Here is a 20,688-nt window from a genome sequence, read left to right as displayed (position 1 = left end):
TGCCCTAGTTTTGTGGATTAACAAAAAGTCAGTTTTCAAGTGTGCAAAACTTTTTTTTAAAATCTTCCAATGGAAAGCCTATTCATGTGCAATATCCTGTTCTATAATAACTGAATGATAATGTTCAGAATTGTTGGATCTTAAAGATTCCTGCAGTGTGAACAGGACTTCTTAAAAAAAAGTCAGTAAACTGAATATACAAAAGCAGAACTCTTAAACTGCTGTTTTTACATTGTTCTTTTCCTGATAATGGCACTTGAAATACCTCTCACTTTTTTCACAATTGTTGCACTGTATAAAAATAAAGTGCTTAACTTTCAGTGCAGTTCATTTTTATCATAACAATGTAAGTGTGTAATGAAAGACAAGACGGACTAGGATTGCTGTCAACACAAGCCAAACTGAGAAAACTCAGTGATTCTGGGAATTATATTTACTGTACACCACTGTTATTTCCTCCAACTGTTTACAGTGTTTATGGCATACTAGTTAGTAATACCTTTGACAACAACAGTATTCAATTCCAATAGGTCTGCTCCACATGAATTAAGTGTGTTCTTTGCATGGTATTGGCCTGAAACAGGTTATAAACAAAGATTTTTTTCTTATTGTTGCAAAAGCAAACACTATATAGGAGAATAGAGTTTCTTCCTTAAGTATAAATATAAATAACATTGATTCTTTTAATGTTAAAGAAATAAGATTTACCAGAGAGGGTCATGCTTATGCTAAATCAGTATAGACCTGACAACCTGGACTAGGTTCTTTGAATTTTACCTGTGTTGAGGCAGGTGCACAAATCAGAGGTTCTACACATCAAATTACAAATATGAAGGGAAAAATAAAATGAAAGTAGTATTTTATGGCAGAAGTCTGGGACAATCAGGATTGGAATATGGCATGAGGGTAATTTTTTTGGTCACTTTTTAAAAAGAGCTATCAACTCCACTAGACTCTGTCTCTCTTTCCAAGCCAAGGTAAAGGTATATACCCGGAACTGATCACTCCTTCCACCTCATCAAGCTAGGAGCGGCATCTTAGAGCACACCTCATCCCAGCTTTACTCATAGAAATCCACCTCCTTACGAAGACGTATAAAAAGGCAACCTATAGTCAATATGAAAAACCCTCAGGGCTATAAATCAGCCACGTGGAGCTGTCGCTGCTGCTGCGGTGACTTCCTGCTTCAGATCATTTGAGCTGTTGGGTGCAGCTCAGCAGGGAAAAGGAGAGACGAGCAGCAGAGGGAAACGGGGAGTGGGCAGTTTAAAGGGTAGAGGAGTTAAAAAAAAAAGTTTGTGCCTGCAGCACAGTGACGGACTGAGCAGGGGGCAGCAGCCGGCGAAGGAGGGAAGGCAGTAGCGCTGCAGCCAGGGATTGGGGAAGAGCTAAGGACCAGCAGCTGAGAAAGGCGGCTGGAAAGAGCAGCAGGAGCGGGGGGCGCAACCCCAGGCTCAGGAGGAGAGCCGGGGGGCGGCAGCCGCGGGGGAGGGAGCCGAGCCGGCTCCGGCGGGAGTAGCGCAGGAGGAGCCGCGCCGAGCGGCGGCGGGAGTGGGAAGCGGTATCCGGGCGTAGCGCCGGGGGCCCGCCGGGGCTCGGCCGGCGGGGGAGGATGCGGCTGAAGGTGGGCTTTCTGCTGCGCGCCGTGCTGCTGGCGGGCAGCTTCCTGGGGCTGCTGCTGCTCTGGTCCTCGCTGTCCCCCCGCGCCGAGGAGCCGAGCCCGCAGGGCAGGATGCGGGTGAGTGAGCGCTCCGGCGGGAGGGGTGTCCCCTGGCCCGCCCCACCCCCTCCACGAGAGGCGGCAGCTCCCGCCAGCCCCCCCGCCCTTCGTCAGGCGGGGGGCGGCGGCTGGTGCCCAGGCTGCGGCCTGTGGCGTTTGCAGGCCCGACCGGAGAGCGCGGAGCTGCGGCCCCGGCCAGAGGCTGCTGCGGCCGGGCTCCCCGCGGCGTCCCCTCCCGCGGGCGCTGTGCCCAGCCCTCCCCGCTGCAGGGCGCTGGTGGGGCGGGCGCCCCGCGGATTGGGCGCCTGGCGGCCCCGGGCCTGCCCTGACCCTGTGGCGCGGGGCAGGGGGAGTCCCGCCCTTTTCCGGCTGCGGCCCGCGGCCGATACCCATGAAGGGGACCCTGCAGCCCGCCGGACAGGAGCTAGCCGCGGGGGGGCAACTCCCTCCCCCCATGTGGGCGGCGGCGGGCAGCGCCCACCGAAACGTCTGGGGAGGCTCAGGGCCATTCGGGTGAGACAAGAGGCAGATTTATAGGAGCCGAGTTTCTGGCTGTATCCTGCACTCACCGGGTTCATTCAAGCAACACTGACCTCCCCCAGAGCCGCCGCCCACACGCGTTAGAAGAGGGGGAAGGGCTATGTTATCCCGAGCCCGCGAGTGGTAGGAAACGCCTTGCCTTCTTTGCGGAACTAAGTGGCAGGAGTAAGAGCTGCACAGGTGTACAGGGCTAGTTCCAGTTAATCAGCTCACATTACTCACTGCTGAGGCAGGCTTTGACACACACAAACAATTCCCCTTACCTTCCTCGCTTTGGATAGGAGCGCACTGGCTTAGGCATATGCTTTCACTGCAGTAAGCAATAGCTTGAACTCCTAATTCTCAGACACTTAGGCTATGTCTACACTGGCATGATTTTGCACAAATACTTTTAACGCAAGTGTTTTTGCATTAAAGTATTTGCGCAAGAGAGCGTCTACACTGGCATGTGCCTTTGCACAAGAGATGTGCTTTTGCGCAAAAGCATCCGTGCCATTGTAGACGCTCTCTTGCACAAGAAAGCTCCCATAGACATTTTAGCCATCGGGCTTTCTTGTGCAAGAAATTAACGTTGCTTGTCTACACTGGCCTCTTGCGCAAGAACAGTTGCGCAAGAGGGCTTATCCCTGAGCGGGAGCATCAGAGTATTTGTACAAGAAGCACTGATTTCCTAAATTAGAAAGTCAGTGTTCTTGTGCAAGTACTCGTGGACAGTGTAGACAGGTGGCAAGATTTTGCGCAAAAGTGGCTGCTTTTGTGCAAAATCTTGCCAGTGTAGACACAGCCTTAGATCGGCTCTCAACCTCAAGGTACTTCTGGTAGAGTCCTTGCACCTCTGGATTCGCTCCCTAGGAAAATGCACATAACATTAATCCTGGCCATTTTTAGTAAAAACTTAAAAATTGCACCAATTTTGCCTCGGCCTTTCCAACTGATTTGATTTCTAGCTGAGTGGTTGGATTAAAGGCAAATTTTGTCATATTTGAGATAATGTCTCAGGTTAAATTTCATAAGGTGTCCAGATATCTCATAATGCTCACATTTTTACCATGTATTAAAAATCAATATTCATATTTTTCTTTTACAAACTTTCTTCATTCCTCTATGATGTGGCAGCTGTCATCTCAGTGGACCCCACTGTGCTCTCTACCTGTTATAGAAAAAACAACAAATAGTCTGGTAGCACTTTATAGACTAACAAAACATGTAGATGGTATCATGAGCTTTCGTGAAGCTACCTGTTATAGAGAGAGGAACATTTGTGATGGAGACAAGAGGAACAGATCCAGCAGGAAGAGTAACATGAAAAGCTTTTGCTGTTTACATGATATTAGGAGTTGGTGTGGGGGTGGCAGAATAGATTAGTTCAGGGCTACAAGTCCCCACTGTGGAATAGTAGCTTTGCCTTTGATATCTAGAATAACTGACTGCTGTTCTAACAGAATTTTGTCCTTAAAATATTTCTTACAAATAGCTTGTAAAAATGCTGTATTTCACGAGGTCTGACAAATTTGCATGATCTCCAGCTGCATGTGTTAGGTCAGTTTATTCTCAATTGCAGTAATTTTGTACTATCTGGACTGGATTTGCAGTAGGTATTTCTCTTTAGATAATATTGCTCATCATGTTGAGGTTAAAAAGCTAAGTTTATAGTAATCTTGGAGATGTTACTTTAACCAACAAAAGCAGGCCAGGAAATGTCATAGTTAAAACTAAAAATCTGAGTTGACATTCTGGCTTTCATTCTACCGTGTTTGCCTTTTACAGCTGAACACTTTGCAAAATCACCAAGAGAAAGTTAGCTGATATAATTCTTAACTTGTGAAAAATAGTGGGCTCTTTGAGGAGATGTTGCATCTTATGAAACCCCATACATTTTGTTGAATCTTGGCAGATGTGGTTGAGATTATGGACTGTAATGGCTCCTTTTGTGGTCTGACACTTTATTAGAAAATGAGTTTTTAAATTTCTGATATGTCCTTCTAGAAACATGTTTTGTGCCTGTGTAACAAACCCATATTTAAAATCTTTAGAATTTTTATTTGCATGTGCATTTTCTTATGTCTATAACGTTTCAGTTTAATTTTACTAAAATCAGTTATTTTTGTTTGTGCTTCTGAAGGGTTTTACTTTTGACATCTGTGGAAACTAAAGTCTCCTAAAAGAATAGGCAAATCGTAGATAGTAGACATTGAGAGGTAATCATAGAATACTTGGACTGGAAGGGACCTCGAGAGGTCATCGAGTCCAGTCCCCAGCCCTCATGGCAGGACCCAGTACTGTCTAGACCATCCCTGATAGACATTTATCTAATCTACTCTTAAATATCTCCAGAGATGGAGATTCCACAACCTCCCTAGGTAATTTATTCCGTGTTTAACCACCCTGACAGTTAGGAACTTTTTCCTAATGTCCAACCTCAACCTCCCTTGCTGCAGTTTAATCCCATTGCTTCTTGTTGTATCCTCAGAGGCCGGGAAGAACAATTTTTCTCCCTCCTCCTTATGATATCCTTTTAGATACCTGAAAACTGCTATCATGTCCCCTCTCAGTCATCTCTTTTCCAAACTAAACAAGCCCAGTTCTTTCAGTCTTCCTTCATAGGTTATGTTCTCTAGACCTTTAATCATTCTTGTGGCTCTTCTCTGGACCTTCTCCAGTTTCTCCACATCTTTCTTGAAATGTGGTGCCCAGAAATGGACACAATACCCCTATTGAGGCCTAATGCAGGGTATATACTCATAGCAAAGAAAAACGGGCATGTGCCCATTGACTTGGGCTTGCTTGCCTCAGGCTGCAGGGCTGTTTTATTGGAGCCTGAACTCTGGCACCCTCCTGTCTGGATGGGTCAAAGAGCCTGTGCTGCAGCCTGAACCCAGAAGTCTACAGAGCAATGAAACAGCTCTGAAGGCTGAGCCCGAGTCATCTGGCACAGCCCAGCTGCAAGTGTCTAGTTGCTGTGTAGTCATACCTGCAGTCACCATTGAGATGCACTAATTATGTGAAGAATCTTGTACTGTCTTGTGTGCATGTATTAATTAAAATAAGGACTGTAGTGTAATTAAATTACCGCTTTTCAGAAGCACTGAATTTGCTCAGTTAAAATTGCTTCTGAGCTGAAACCTTGTGGCCAGCTTTCTTCCTCAAGTGAACAATTACAGACACGAGGTAGGTGAGGTAATATCTTTCAAATGAACATGTTTTGTTGGTGAAAGAGTGTTACAGATAAATATAAGAAACAGATTGTTTAAAATAACTAGTTAACCCATACTTCAAGGAACCATTCAAAGTGAAGTGGCCCATTAACACCTCCTGTTGATAGGGGTTTGATAGTGGGTTATAGAGTGTTGTTATAAGTTATAAATAAATGATTAATGCTAACTATAAAGCTCTGTGAAGACCTGCAAAACTGACAGCAGATCACTCTCCTGTTGACCTGTTACTCCACCCCAGACTAGAAAACTAAGGGAAGTTGACAGGAGAATTTCTCCTGTTGACCCTCCATGGTGTAGAGCCCTTGGTAACTTGACCTGAGATACCTTGACTCCAATTCGTTATTCACGTAGCTAGTGTTGCATACTTTAGGTTGACTTCCTGTGGTAGTGTAGCTGTAGCCTAAGTGTACGTATGCCTCATGGTACAGGAGGTTGAGTTATTTGGGCTTTGTTTACAATTCTAAAATTAAAGCACAGCCATGGCCGTGATTTAAAGTGAAAGTGTGGCCAATGAGGGCTGAGAAGGTTCTCCCACAGAGCTCTGTGTAAACCACCTCCATGAGGAGAGTAGTTAACAGTGCTGGGAGTCCGTTTACACTGGCACTTTACAGTGCTGTAACTTGGCTGCACTCAGGATATGTGTGTTTGAGTTTTTTTACACCCCTGAGCCAGAGAGTTGCAGCACAATAAAGTGGCAGTGTGGACTTAGCTTTGGAGGGGAATAAAGAGGATGGTTAGCAAATCATGACTCCAAGTGTGACAAAGACCAAAGAACTGAATTTGGAGTTGGTTAAGAAGATCAGCAGAGCAATTGTGTAGTACCCACTGACCAGTCTTCTCTTGTTTTTTAAAAAACAGATAAAGCATATATTAGTCAAAATTGCTGATCTAGGCATGTGCTACTACATTTAAAAGTATGATAACTGCTACATTGGCCATGATTCAACACTTTCAAAATATTTATTGATGACATTGGCATGTATTTACACAAGAGATTTGTACCTCTAGGGATGCCCTCTTTTAAAAAAGGCTAATGTTAGAAACACTGGTAATGTTCCAAATGTTTATGAACATGATTTAACATTAACTACATTAAGCCAGTGGTCTGTGGAACAGCTGATAGATTTTTAACATAAGCAAATGTTAAGCATGAATTTTGAATCTAAAAATCAGGAGGCAACTTATGCATTGTTAAAGAACTGAAAATTACAGGCAATGAAAATTGTTGCATTCAGGGTACAAGGAGTATGAAGACATAAGTGTCCTGCTGTTTAGCTGTACTGATAAAGCTCAAGATAATCATGAATTGAATCCAAAGGAAGGGAAGAAAATATGCCATTGCATAAAACCATAGTTAAAACTCCACCGGCGCTAGGAGTACTATATCCAGTTTGGGAAGACACATCTCTGTAGGGATGTACACATTTTTAGAGACGGTTCAGATAAATCAAGGTACATAGTGTTTTCATTATAACTGAGCAGTTTGCAGTGCAATTTAATCTAAAAGTGACTTGGTGAGAAGATGAGTTCTTCTCTGTTTGCTTTTCAATGTTCCCATATCAAATAAGCTAATTTTACAAGTAGAAGAATTTTTGTTTTTGTTTCCCCAAAAGTGCCAGCCTGCAAGAAGTCTGAGATTTCAGTATTGAATTTTTTCTTGGGTATCGTTACCTGCAGTTCAGGTTTTGTTGACCAGATTATATCTTTAATTGCAGCTGTGCAACTCCACAGCCTTCTGTCTGGCTGTACAAGGTTAACTAATTGTAAATTAGTAAATAATTCTTATTTGTGCATTCTGTGTACCTAAGGAGATATTACATGACCTTTCCAGGGGAATTATATGAACTGAGCAACAACAGAAACAGTGTTTCTGTTTCTAAAATGGATAAAGAGACAAAAACTTAGGCAAATTATATCAAGGGCTGTCATTTAAAAAGGCATTCAGCATTTGAAATTATTTGTTTTAAGAAATAATGGAGGAATTTATATTACAAAGATTCAAGGAAAAGAAATACTTGTCTCACCACTAGTATTTGGGGTATACATGAGATTAAAATCGTAACATGGGTGAATTTCTTGTTCTTATATTAGTATACTGAAATTTACAAATGTGTACCTAACATACAAGCCTCTGGGATATATCAGTATAATAGCATACTGACAACCTCGGAGGAAGGAGAGACTTTCTCTTAGGGTATATCAGTAGAGATAGATTTACAAATAAAAAGTAAAAGCTAAATATAAAAAAATCCAGCAAATTAACAGTTTGTGAAGAAGAAAAAGGAGAACAAAAGTCCACAAGTGATTGAATGGTGTAAACTTCAAAGATGGGAGAAATCATTAGAGATTGCAATGAAGTAATGTGAGAAGTGATGGAATGTAATTAAAATAAGTACAATTTTAGGATAAATATCAGGAGGAAGGTAAGATTACATCACTGGAATAATCTCACAAGGAAGTTGGTGGATGCCTTTATTTCTAGATGCTTTTTAAAAGCTAGTCTTGGTAAAGTACAAGAAAATGTGTTGAACTGAACTGTCTTGAACAGGTAGTTTTGTTGACTAGAAAATCTACTCTATAGATCTCCTTGTGTCTAATTTTTCTATGGCTGTTGGTATTTGATTTTGAAAGATAATTTGTTTGGATGTTGAGCAGGTATGGGATCCATCCTGTCACGATGCACCCCTACCCCCAGGCCAATCAAGACCTGGGGCGGGGAAGAGTGCAAAAACTCCTCTCTCTGCCAGAGGCATGCAGCTCCAGAGAGAACTGCCAGCCGTTCAAAACAGCTAGCAGTTCCCTAGGCACTGCACGCCCCTGGCAGGGCAAGGCAGGTGCGAGAGACCTTGTATGCTCCCCCACCCTATGGGAAAGCGCATGAAGTCTCCCTTCCCCCACCCCACCGGGGAACACGGTGCCTAGAGGGAACTTTCTCTTCCGCTTGAGGCCTCACCCCGTCTGCCTAAGCCCCGTTTCTTCCGGGTCTGGCCTGCCACCACTACCAGAATTGGTGAAGTGCCCCCCCTACAAAAATGATTGTGCACTCCTGTTATACAGAGGGTGTTACTTTATTAAAAAAAACTGTCTTATAAATAATTATCCATTTTAATTCTTTGACATCCTCTCTATTTTAATGTGAAGTATCAGATGTGAAGTATGAATCTGCAAAAGCGGCGAGGAGTCCTGTGACACCTTATAGACTAACTGAAGTGTTGGAGCATAAGCTTTCATGGGCAAAGACCCACTTTGTCACATGCATCTGATGAAGTGGGTCTTGATACATGTGACAAAGTGGGTCTTTGCCCATGAAAGCTTATGCTCCAACACTTCAGTTAGTCTATAAGGTGCCACAGGACTCCTCGCCGCCTCTGTTTTAATGATCAATAGTCAAACAACAGTCTAACTGGTTCAGAAGCTAGCATATTTTTGACTAGCGGTTCTCAAACTGCACATCTACAAGAGTTATTTCCAGATTAAACACAGGTTTGCGTTAAAATATTTGTTGCAGCAACATAGCCTGTCTATTGTGAGGCAGTTTTATCCAATAGTAAAACAGCTCATGTATTCATGTTATGCAAAGTACATATCTAACAAGTGTATTGCACACATTCTGTTTCTAATGATTGCTGTTGGTGGGTATTAATGGACTAGTCTTATCTGAATTCTGTTTCTAAATAGTGTAGCAAGGAATTGTTACAACTTTTCTAAAGTGGCTTTGTCTGCTTTATGTTCAATGATACTGATAAGATTATTTTCTTCTGTTGCTAGGTATTATTGCTACAAATTCTGCATCCTGTATACAAATCTTATATTATTGTTTGAATAGAAGAAAAAATCTAGACCAGCTTGTTGAAAGTCTTTCTCAAACTATACAATCTAAAAATAGAGTAGAATTTGTTTTTTTTTTGCTGCCGAGGCTAAATAATGCACTTGCCCACTCAGCATTATAAACGTGTAGGCAAAGCAGGGAGTAAAATTCTAATAAGTCACATAGGCTCTCAAGAAACCAGTGTTTGTAACCGTATTCTGAAGTGCAGTCCAGACCAGCGGGTGGTCCTCTTCCCTGTAACCTCAAGTGCCTTTCGTTGCTTTGCAGTGGTAGCTCTCATCGGACTACTCACAAAAAGTCATGCAGCATGCAGGTTACACCCTGAATGTTAATGTATAGCTGTAGCCTGTCAGCCACATGTCAATCACACTCTGGTTTCCACCAGGCTTGGTAACTGCTTGCAGTGTGACCCCAGCATACTCCCAGGATAAGATTTTCCCCTCAAATATATGTTCTGCATTGTAGAGCTTTCTCGTGGACAGTCCAGAGATATTCAGTTCATTACTCCTCAAAGGGGATCAATATAAATGAAGGTGGCCACACAATTCAGTTTAAAGACCATAATATATTGGTTTTAATTAAAGAATAAAACAAATATATTTAACTACAAAGAGAGAGAGTTTAAGTTCATAAAAGTACAAGACATTAAAGCCAGAAATGATTACAAGAGAAATATAGGTAAAGCACTTTCTAGTGCTAAATCTTAACAAACTGTATTTGGTTGAATTAAAATTCTTATTTCATGCAACAGGGCTGACCTAGATTAAGATGAGGCTCTCTCCCAAAATCCAAACACTTTCTTTTGTTTTAGGTGAAAATTTAAGGAGATAATTAAGGAATCCACTTCCAAACATTTAGAAGGTAATAAGATGATAAATAGCAGCATGGATTTATCAAGAACAAATCATGTCAAACCAACTTAATAGCTTTTTTTGTAAGGGGGAAACAGTAGATGTGATATATCTAGACTTTAGTAAAGCATTTGATACAGTCTCGCATGACTTTCTCTTTAATAAACTAGAGGAATAGAACCTTGATGGGGCAACTATAAGGTTGGTGCAAAGCTGGATGAATAACCACCCCAGAAAATAGTTATTAATGGTTCACAGTATGTTGGAAAGCATAATAAGTGGAGTTCCACAGGGATCAGTTTTGACACCGGTTCTGAATCTTCATAGATGATTTAGATAAAGATGTAGAGAGTATGCTTATAAAGTATGAGGATGATACCAAGGTGGGTAAGATTGCAAGTGCTTTGGAGGATAGGATTATGGAATGATCTGGAAAACTGGAGAAATGGTCTAAGATAAATAGGAAGAAACTCAAAAAGGACAAATGCAAAGTACTCCACTTAAGAAAAAACAATAAGTTTCACACACACAGAATGGGAAGGAGTCTTACAGAAAGGTATCAAGGGGTCATAGTGTACTAATATTATGTGTGATACTGTTAATCTAATATTAAGGTGTGATACTGTCGTTAAAAAAGCAAGCATAATTATGTGATGTATTAACAGGAGTGTGGTAAGCAGCACATGAGAAGTAATTATTCTACTCTATTCTGCATTGATTAGGCCTAAAAGGTTTTTACAAGGAGCGGGGGAGGTGGAGGAATTATTCTCCTTAACCTCTGATGACAGGACAAAAAGCAATGGGCTTAAATTGCAGTAAGGGAGCTTGACTGAAGTTGGACATTAAGAAAAGCTTCCTGTCATGGTGGTTAAGCACTGAAATAAATTACTTATGGAGGTTGCAGAATCTCATTCAGGTAGGAATAAGAGATCCTCCGGAAAAGGGCTTTATTCTGGAGGATCGCGCCAGTCTAGACGCTTTTTTCCGGCTTTTCCCCAAGCCGGAAAAAAAGCGGCGAACATGTTTATTTAAATCCGCGGGGGATATTTAAATCCCCTGTGGATTTCCCTATTCTGACTTACCTGCTTTGCATCCCTTTTCCGGAATTTGGGGCCAGTGTAGACGTAGCCTTGGAGTACTACAGGCAGTCCCCGAGTTATGCGGATCCGACTTATGTCGGATCCGCAGTTACGAATGGGGATTTTCTCACCCCGGAGGACTGGAGCGGCGGGACGCCTGGTCCCGCCACCTGCCTCCTCCGGGGCGAGAAAAGCTGCTCCCCATCTCCCTGGTCTGCTGGGGGAGCCAGCAGACTAGGGAGACGCGGAGCAAAGCGGCGGAAGACCCGGGCCGGATCTGGAAGCGCCGCGGGTCCGGCCCGGGTCCTCCGCGGCTTTGCTCAGCGTCTCCCTGGTCTGCTGGGGGGGGGGATGCAGCTAGTGCCCCCCCAAGCAGACCAGGGAGACATGGAGCAAAGTCCGGGGCCTGTGGTAGAGCAGGTGGGGCGCTGCCGGTTGGTTCCGCAGCACCACTCCTTGGCGCTACTGGACCAACCCGGCAGCACCCCAGCTGCTCTGCCCCAGGAGTCCTGATTCAGCCGCTGCTGATCAGTTTCAGCAGTGGCTGAATCAGGATGCCTGGGGCAGAGCAGCTGGGGTGCTGCTGGGTTGGTCCAGTAGCGCCGAGGAGCGGCCGCGCTACTGGACCAACCCAGCAGCACCCGAGCTGCTCTGCCCCAGGCGTCCCCAAGTCAGCCGCTGCTGAAACTGACCAGTGGCTGACTACAGGAAGCCCGAGGCAGACTTGCTCTGCCCCCGGCTTCCTGGAATCAGCTGCTGATCAGTTTCAGCAGCAGCTGACTTGGGGACGCCTGGGGTTCTTAAGTTGAATCTGTATGTAAGTCGGAACTGGTGTCCAGATTCAGCCGCTGTTGAAACTGATCAGTTACAGCAGCGGCTGAATCTGGATGCCAGTTCCGACTTACATACAGATTCAACTTAAGAACAAACCTACAGTCCCTATCTTGTACGTAACCCGGGGACTGCCTGTATATTCTTACCTAGATTTTGGTATATGCAAAGCAATTGATACTATCTGTAAAATAGAACAAGTGAAATATGCCATTCAGGAAGTGAGAATTTGAAGGTCTTAATTAGACTGGCACTATTTCACCAGAGTCCTTGTTGCTTCAGGAAAAGTGTGGCAACATCGAAGGAACCGGACCCACTGCAGAATTCAGTAAAACTAAATTAACACACCAATTGCTTGAACTGAATTTGTGTTTGCTAATGAAAACTGGCAACACCTTTGTCCTGTTTTGTCAGACTCCAAACCTTTATTACAAAAGCCTGCCAAAAGGAGCCGGCTTATCCTTCACTACTACTACATTAATAGCTTCAGCCTATAGTATTTATAAAAAGAATTTTTTTTTGCTTTCACTGAACAATAAGGCATCCAAGCTTCTGGTCTAATAAGTTATTTTTAATCACTAGATTTCCTTCATAATTATAGAATGCAAGCATCTGCCATGAGTGATTTAGTTTAAAAATCTAAACATACTGCTTAAAAGGTCTCCGCCTCCTCTCTCTTGGTTTTCCATAATCAAAGTGTGAATTAAAGATGACTAATATATAAAAGCTTACGTTTTATTTAGAACTATATCTAACACTTTAAAATATTGGGGCATGGGGAGTATTTATGTTTAGAAGATATTTTGTGGAGTGTCTTAGTGTATTACCTCTGGCCCACATAGCCATTTTAAATTAGTGTAATTATAAAGCAAGCCTTTACCAGCATGATCATCAAATAAGAACAAAGATCTTTATTTGGTCCTTGCAACCTATCTGATGTATGGCTTGGCTTCTCTTCTCCTCCTTCTCTCCCAATTCTCTGACTAATGTAGATTTGATAGAGGGTTTTAAACTCATGATAAAGATTTGAATACATGTGAAGCAGAAGTTAAGCTTCTGCTTATTTATTCAAAATCTTGTAGGTCAGAATGTATTGGTTAGTTGTAGCTTTTCTTAGCTAAGCAATAGGAATAATATTCCCACATCTTATGATAGATGGTTTTTATAACAGCATAGTGATGGCATACTTTTCAAGTAAACTCCCAATACTTTCATATATGGAATGGATAATTGTTTTCTAACCATTCTGGCTCCTTCCTCCTTGGGATTCAGCTAATGCAGAATTGTCTCTCAAATATTGTTTGTATCTGTTGGACATGATTTTGCTGAGTCGTAAGTACAATTGGTGTTCTAAAAAAAGAGAATTCTTATAGTTTTTTGGGGGTTGTACAAGTCTCCCTGGAAACAGGTTGATGCCTCCAGCTGCTGAGCAAGAGGAAGGGTATTGGGATTTCTACCAGATTGCTATATCTGGTCTCTTTCTGATCCTCTGTCAGCTGACAGGAATCTGACACCATTTTGAAGACTCTTCCCTTCCTTATGCTCGCACACTTTTGGCTGCTGGAATGAAGGAAGAACTATTTTTGCTCCCCTTTATGGATGGTTGCTGCACGGATGATCCAGTTGTCTCCTCTTTTTGAGCGATCCATCTTGGTCAAAAGCTCCTTTGGTATTGTGCCTGGCTTTCCGAGCTTCAGTAGAGTGAAACTAGCCTGACAGCTTAGCTTGGTGGTTTCATTGCTGCCCACACGTACGTAAATAGACACAGTTATCATTCCTGATTGGAAAAGCCATAAGCACTAGTAAAAGAACTGTAGTTGCCTGAAGATTTTGGAAGAAACAGTGCACTAGTTAAACTCTGCTTGGCTACGTCTACACTGGCCACAATTTCCGGAAAAGGGATGCAAATCAGGTAAGTCAGGATAGGGAAATCCGCGGGGGATTTAAATATCCCCCGCGGATTTAAATAAACATGTCCGCCGCTTTTTTTCCGGCTTTTCCCCAAGCCGGAAAAAAAGCGTCTAGACTGGCGCGATCCTCCGGAATAAAGTCCTTTTCCGGAGGATCTCTTATTCCTACTTCAAAAGTAGGAATAAGAGATCCTCCGGAAAAGGGCTTTATTCCGGAGGATCGCGCCAGTCTAGACGCTTTTTTTCCGGCTTGGGGAAAAGCCGGAAAAAAAGCGGCGGACATGTTTATTTAAATCCCCCGCGGATTTCCCTATCCTGACTTACCTGATTTGCATCCCTTTTCCGGAAATTGTGGCCAGTGTAGACGTAGCCCTTATGTTTTGAAGATTTTCTTTATATTCAAAAGGACTCAATACCTTTTAAATAACGTGAAAGCCAATAGCAATTTTCTTTTTTTTTAATTCATATTTAATGTGTGTGTGTGTGTGTGTGTTTTTTTAAGCCCTGCATTGCTCTTGCCCAGTGAAAACTGCTGTTATTTAAGCAAGGACTATTCTGATTTATTTGATGTAAAATAATATAGGATTTAAAAAAATATCTTGTTGGCTTTAAAGACAGTATTGGAAAAGGGGATGGTAAGACAGGAAGGAATTTTTATTATGAGATGTTAAAGAATATACTGTAGGACAATATGGAGGCAACATTCTTCTAAGTAGCTGAACATTTTGGCTTTTAATATTTAAAAATCAGTGTTCTGGAAGGAATTTGGCTTATTTTCACCTGTTTTACTATGTATTCCAGATTACCCTTATCAGTGAGGTGACACTTCTGCTCAGCCTATAACACAAGGGATAACAGAAAATTAAGAAATAAAACCTGAATCCTTTATTTAGTGGGTTTGTGATGTTAGCAATATTTGAGTGTGAGATTAACAAGTTGGGTCTCTATTTACTGAACTAAAAACATCAGAAATCTTATTTTACTTTAATATGTAAATTGAGTATGGAAAAACTACTGGAACTAATAAAAATCTTTAAAAGCTGCTGGGAAGTTGATGTAATGAATAATACATTTTCTATTAATCCTGTTGATGAAAGGATAACAAGAAAGAGGGTGACTGAGTTACAATTTTATATAGGGAGAAAGGAGATACTGTTTTCATCCTTTTTCGCTCTTGAAATATGTCTTGCTACACTTATATGTAAATAGTAGTTTAAAATCTTCAGATGAGACCTCAAAAGTAAATTCGTTAGTGTGTATATGTGTGTGTGAAAAAGGGACTGTAACATGCCACATGTGGTGGTGATAACCTTGTGATGAATTGCTTTTGTCATGTACCTTTGACTGCCTCACCTGTTCTCTGCCTCTTAATCCATCTCCCTCCAGGATTATTCTAACATTCCAAATGTCTGAGCAGATTCAAACAGCTGCTGCTTTTTTTAAACGATTCTGCTGAAAAATGTGTCCTCTTCGTCCTAAATATGGAAAATCCCTTCTGAAAAATATATTGATCTCTGTATCAGGAAAGGCCAGATTGAGGTCTGGACCAATGATAAGTTTTAAAAAATCAATAACTCTTATTATTCTGCAATGATAGAAACAGAATGTTGTACTAATATAAGGAGATAATGTTCAGCTTCACAACGGGGCATACAAAATGTCATTCCCTTCCTAGAAGTCCCAAGTTATTGGACTTCAAAGTCTTGATGTTATGTATAGAAAAAGTAGTGATGTACTTAAAAGTACAGGTTGGACCTCCCTTGTCCGGCACCCTAAGGACCTGACCCGTCCCAAATGAGGGAATTTGCCGGATATGGGGAGGTCCCCTGCCACCAGCTTCTCAGGATGCTCTGCACCCCCTTCACCGCCTCCCCCCCCCCCCCCCACAGTTGGCTCTGCTCCGGCCTCACTACCACTGGGCTCCAGCCTGCAGGGCTTGGACTTGGGCTCTGGCCTGCTGGGGCTCCCCAGAATGGAGCTCCCCAACCACCGTGGCCCTACTTCTCTCCAGCATGACCAGGGATCCCTGGGTACAGGGCTTGTTGGCTGCCACGCTTCCCCGGGGATCCCTGGGGACAGGTCCCAGCTTACCAGTTCCACTGTTGCTCCACCCAGCCAGGCTTCCCAGGGATGAAGATCCCCACTGCAGCCCCACTTCTCCCTGCCTGACCAGGGCTCCTCTGGGATGGGGTTTGCACTCCCAGTCCTGGGGCCCTGAAATCCAAAAACTGTTGCTGGACTAGGATTTCAGAGGTTCAACCTGTATTGTTTTTTTTTTCCTGAGCCAAGTACAGTCAAGTTACAGTCAAGGTTACTTGAGAGTTTCTGAAGGGGTAAATATATTTTCTGTAAACAGGGATGTTAAAATGAGTTTATTAAGGTAAATGTGTACTGCTGAAATTTTCAGCAGTTATATGTTTACACAGAGGGAGGCAGCTCCCCAGGAGCTGAGACAGAGGCAGCAGCGCAGGAGTAGGGTTGAGTGCAACCATACACCTTTTTACACATCTATCTAAAGATATACATACCAACACATATACACAACTTTTGGTGGTGTAGGAGAATATAAAGGTTTTTAATACCTATGCCTTTATAAGTGGATTTGCCATTTGATTACAGCCATCACAAACCTGTGCCATTAAAACTCTTATCTACATCTACACTGCGGAGCTATTTTGGCATACCAGAAGTATCCTGAAATAGCTATTCCATTTCTTTAAAGCAGCCCGTTACTTCCAAATAATGGCTGCTCTACTCTGGCATCCCTGTAACCCTCGTTCAACGAGCATTAAGGGGCGTTTCAGAATAGTGCTTTATTTCAAAATTTGGCACCAAATTTCAAAATAAGCTATTTCAAAATTACCTCAAAATGAGCTATGCCATTTGCACTATGCAAATGGCATAGCTTATTTTGAGGTAAGGATTCAGTGTACATGCACCCCTATATTCCATTACACCTCATGTATTCTATGTAGTACTTAATTATAATTTTATTAAATAATTCTTTGTTGATATTTGAATTTTGTAAGAAATTAATTAAAACACCACTTTCTAATTGCCGCTCAATAACTGATATTCAGTTTTCTTGCACTGAAGTTAAACTAAATGCTTGAGGAATAATCTCAGTAGATAATAATAAAAACTAATGCTGCGTACTGTTACTCTTTTATACTAGTGATAGAAATGTAGCCATGTTAGTCTGGTGTAGCTGAAACAAAAAACAGGACTATGTAGCACTTTAAAGACTAACAAGATGGTTTATTAGGTGATGAGCTTTCGTGGGCCAGACTCACTTCCTCAGATCAAATAGATCTGAGGAAGTGGGTCTGGCCCACGAAAGCTCATCACCTAATAAACCATCTTGTTAGTCTTTAAAGTGCTACATAGTCCTGTTTTTTGTTCTTTTATACTAGTTTAGGAAATCTACTAGCCCAAAGGTTGAAAAGCAACATACTTTATTTTTTAATCTAAAGCTTTTGGTATGTTTTTTCATCATTATGTTTAGAAATGTTTTAAATATTTTACAGCTCAAGTTTATGTACAGGGACACTAATAGGATATAATTTATAGCCTTGAATACTGCTCCCAGGGAACCCAAGTGATAGACTTAGTTAATTAGTATTGCAGCAAAAGGAGAATGATTTGATAGGTTTTGAAAAGTTGAGAATAATTGTAGAAATTTAATTTGAATGGAAATTTATTCAGATGCAGCATTAGGTTTGTAGCTTAATCCCAACAATCTTAATTTTTTTAAATAGATCACCATTGTGAATGTTTATGAGAAATAATAAACAACTTGGACTATTGTTCTGTATCTTGCTGTACTTTTTGCATTACAGAAAGTCATGCCACAAGCAGAATACACTTGTTATAAAAATGCAATGGAAATTTAGAAATAAATTTCTGAAAACTATTAAAATGAGTGAGAGGTCTGTCTTTTTCTCCTTTTTGTCTTGACGGCTTCCGAAAATGATCAGTAGTGGAAGTACTTGTATAATGCCTGAATTGATTATATTGATATTGGCAGCTCCTGAGCTCACCTTAGCTATTTCCCCCTTCTTCCTTTTCCTCTCTCTGAACTGCAAACTTGAGAGCTCTGGAGCCAAGGGATCTTGAAGTTAGGAATAAGCACTAAGAGTTCTGGGATTCAACAGTACCCATTGTCCTTAACAAAATACAGGCTTATGTAGCACTTTAAAGACTAACAAGATGGTTTATTAGATGATGAGCTTTTGTGGGCCAGACCCACTTCCTCAGATCAAATAGTGGAAGAAAATAGTCACAACCATATATACCAAAGGATACAATTTAAAAAAATGAACACATATGAAAAGATAGCTTCCCCAATTATCACCTCTAATACCATTAATGCACAGACATCCCCCCCCCCCCCCCCCGCATCCTCCCTCTGTTCTGAAATGTGATTTGTCCTTTTCATATGTGTTCGTTTTTTTAAATTGTATCCTTTGGTATATATGGTTGTGACTATTTTCTTCCACTATTTGATCTGAAGAAGTGAGTCTGGCCCATGAAAGCTCATCATCTAATAAACCATCTTGTTAGTCTTTAAAGTGCTACATAGTCCTGTATTTTGTTTCAGCTACACCAGACTAACACGGCTACATTTCTATCATTGTCCTTAGTGAGACTGATAGAAATTTGTAGTTCTAGAAACAAACTGACTAATAGTTGAATTACTTAAATGCTTATTTCTTAAAAATAAAAGCAATTTAAACTGTTAAGTGCTAAAATTTCTGTATATTTTATATATAATCTTCAGGGTCTATAACAAGAGAAATTTGTTTCTCCTTTTTTCTTTATTAAAAAAAATAACTGGGATTGGAAAATACCCCACAAAAACTGCATACAATTTTAATACTACTCAGGTAATAATATCCTTTTCTATTGTGCTTACTCCAAAACACAGAGCATTATGGAGTGTGAAGGTGGTTGGATTGACATTTACTTCCTCAGCAGATGGGTTTAACACATGTTTATTAAGGTAAACATTCAGCAAGTAGTGATCCTTGACCACAAGTGGGAAGCATCAGTCATCTCCAGAACCAAACAGTGGTCTCTGTTGAACAAAGTGGGTTGATGGCCAAAAAGTTTGAGAACCACAGACATAGACTGTCCTTCACATGTGTCTGTCTAACATGCTCTTAAAAATCTCCATTGATGGAGATTCCACAACCTCCCTAGGCTATTTATTTATTTATTTATTTTTGCTCTTTGCATGCTTTAATCTCTCATTACCATGTCAACTCTCTCCTGTCAGTATAGGTTTACGGTTAGTTCAAACTAGTCTTTTCTAGCTTTTTTTTTGTAATAATTACTTTATCTTTTCCTGTTTTCACAATCATGATTACATTGCAGTTTTCTTACACAGTTCTAATTATGCTGTTAGATATTATCAGAACGGATTCTTAAAATCCAGAGCAGGCTTTTGTCAGGCCTAAATATGCCTTTGTGCCTTTCATATTCTTTACAATTGTATAGTCAAGCTATTGTCAATATTGATGTAATAATTCACCTTACACATTTCTCTGACTTACCTCTGAAATACATATGTCAAGTGTTCATAAATGTCTGATGTGGATGAGAGAAAGCTTGTGAAATGTGCGAGATGGATTTTTACCTGTATATTATTAGATTGTAACTGTACAGACCACAATTCCATTGTTTCAGCTGATGATCATAGCACCCTTAGCTAAGCCAGCTACTGGAGCTTGATATTTCTCATAGTTCATCCTGCAGTATAATGAAATTAACATGATTTTTGTCAGTTTCACTGTGTCCCTTAACCTATGTGTCTGCCATCTTGGGAATATCATTTAAATCACTGCAGCATCGTTTAGAATTCTTTATGTAAACTATAAAGTCAAGAAACTTTCATTACAAAATCAGTTTACGCAGAAATTATGTTTTGGTCTTCTTTATTTACTAGAGAAAAACTTTCTTATGCCAGTAACAAGTCATAGACTACTAGGACTGGAAGGGACCTTGACAGGTCATCGAGTCCAGTCCCCTGCTCTCATGGCAGGACTAAATACTGTCTAGACCATCCCTGATAGACATATATCTAACCTATTCTTAAATATCTCCAGCGATAGAGATTCCACAACCTCCCTGGGCAATTTATTCCAGTGTTTGACTACCCCAGCAGTTAGGAACTTTTTCCTAATGTCCAACCTAAACCTCCTTTGCTGCAGTTTAAGCCCATTGCTTCTTGTTCCATCCTCAGAGGCCAAGATGAAAAAGTTTTCTCCATCCTCCTTATGACACCCTTTTAGATACCTGAAAACTGCTATAATGTCTCCCCTCAATCTTCTCTTTTCCAAACTAAACAAACCCAATTCTTTCAGCCTTCCTTCATAGGTCATGTTCGCTAGACCTTTAATCATTCTTGTTGCTTTTCTCTGGACCCTCTCCAATTTCTCCATATCTTTCTTGAAATGCGGTGCCCAGAACTGGACACAAGACTCCAAAACTGAGGACTAACCAGCGCAGTGTAGAGCGGAAGAATGACTTCTCCTGTCTTGCTCACAACACACCTGTTCATGCATCACAGAATCATGTTTGCTTTTTTTGCAATAGCATCACAGTGCTGACTCATGTTCAGCTTGTGGTCCAGCATAACCCCTAGATCCCTTTTTGCTGTACTCGTTTCTTGACAGTCGCTTCCTATTCTGTATGTGCGAAACTGCTTGTTC

At 41.4% G+C, this 20,688-nt stretch overlaps 1 protein-coding gene and 1 long non-coding RNA gene across 7 annotated transcripts in view; one reads left to right on the top strand and one right to left on the bottom strand.

Moving 5' to 3' along the window:
* The window catches only part of LOC102454898 (uncharacterized), a 105,997-nt gene extending 103,047 nt beyond the window's left edge, over positions 1 to 2,950 (bottom strand). For 2 of the 5 annotated variants that reach the window (XR_016349432.1, XR_012904235.2), the window contains exon 1: positions 2,290 to 2,950. This is a non-coding gene — a long non-coding RNA (uncharacterized LOC102454898). The remainder of the gene's footprint in view (positions 1 to 2,289) is intronic. The other 3 variants (XR_012904228.2, XR_016349433.1, XR_016349435.1) reach the window with 3 other exon arrangements.
* GALNT7 (polypeptide N-acetylgalactosaminyltransferase 7) overlaps positions 1,177 to 20,688 on the top strand; it is a 108,068-nt gene continuing 88,556 nt past the window's right edge. Inside the window, exon 1 of one of the 2 annotated variants that reach the window (XM_075930203.2) lies at positions 1,177 to 1,738. In XM_075930203.2, the coding sequence (XP_075786318.2) occupies positions 1,613 to 1,738 (126 nt within the window). In that variant the 5' untranslated portion in view covers positions 1,177 to 1,612. The remainder of the gene's footprint in view (positions 1,739 to 20,688) is intronic. The other variant, XM_075930202.2, reaches the window with a different exon arrangement.

The sequence above is a fragment of the Pelodiscus sinensis genome, chromosome 4 (genome assembly GCF_052426305.1).
Source record: "Pelodiscus sinensis isolate ZL-2025 chromosome 4, ASM5242630v1, whole genome shotgun sequence".
Taxonomy (NCBI): domain Eukaryota; kingdom Metazoa; phylum Chordata; order Testudines; family Trionychidae; genus Pelodiscus; species Pelodiscus sinensis.
Note: the sequence above shows the minus strand (reverse complement) of the source record. Positions and strands in the feature narration are given on the sequence as shown.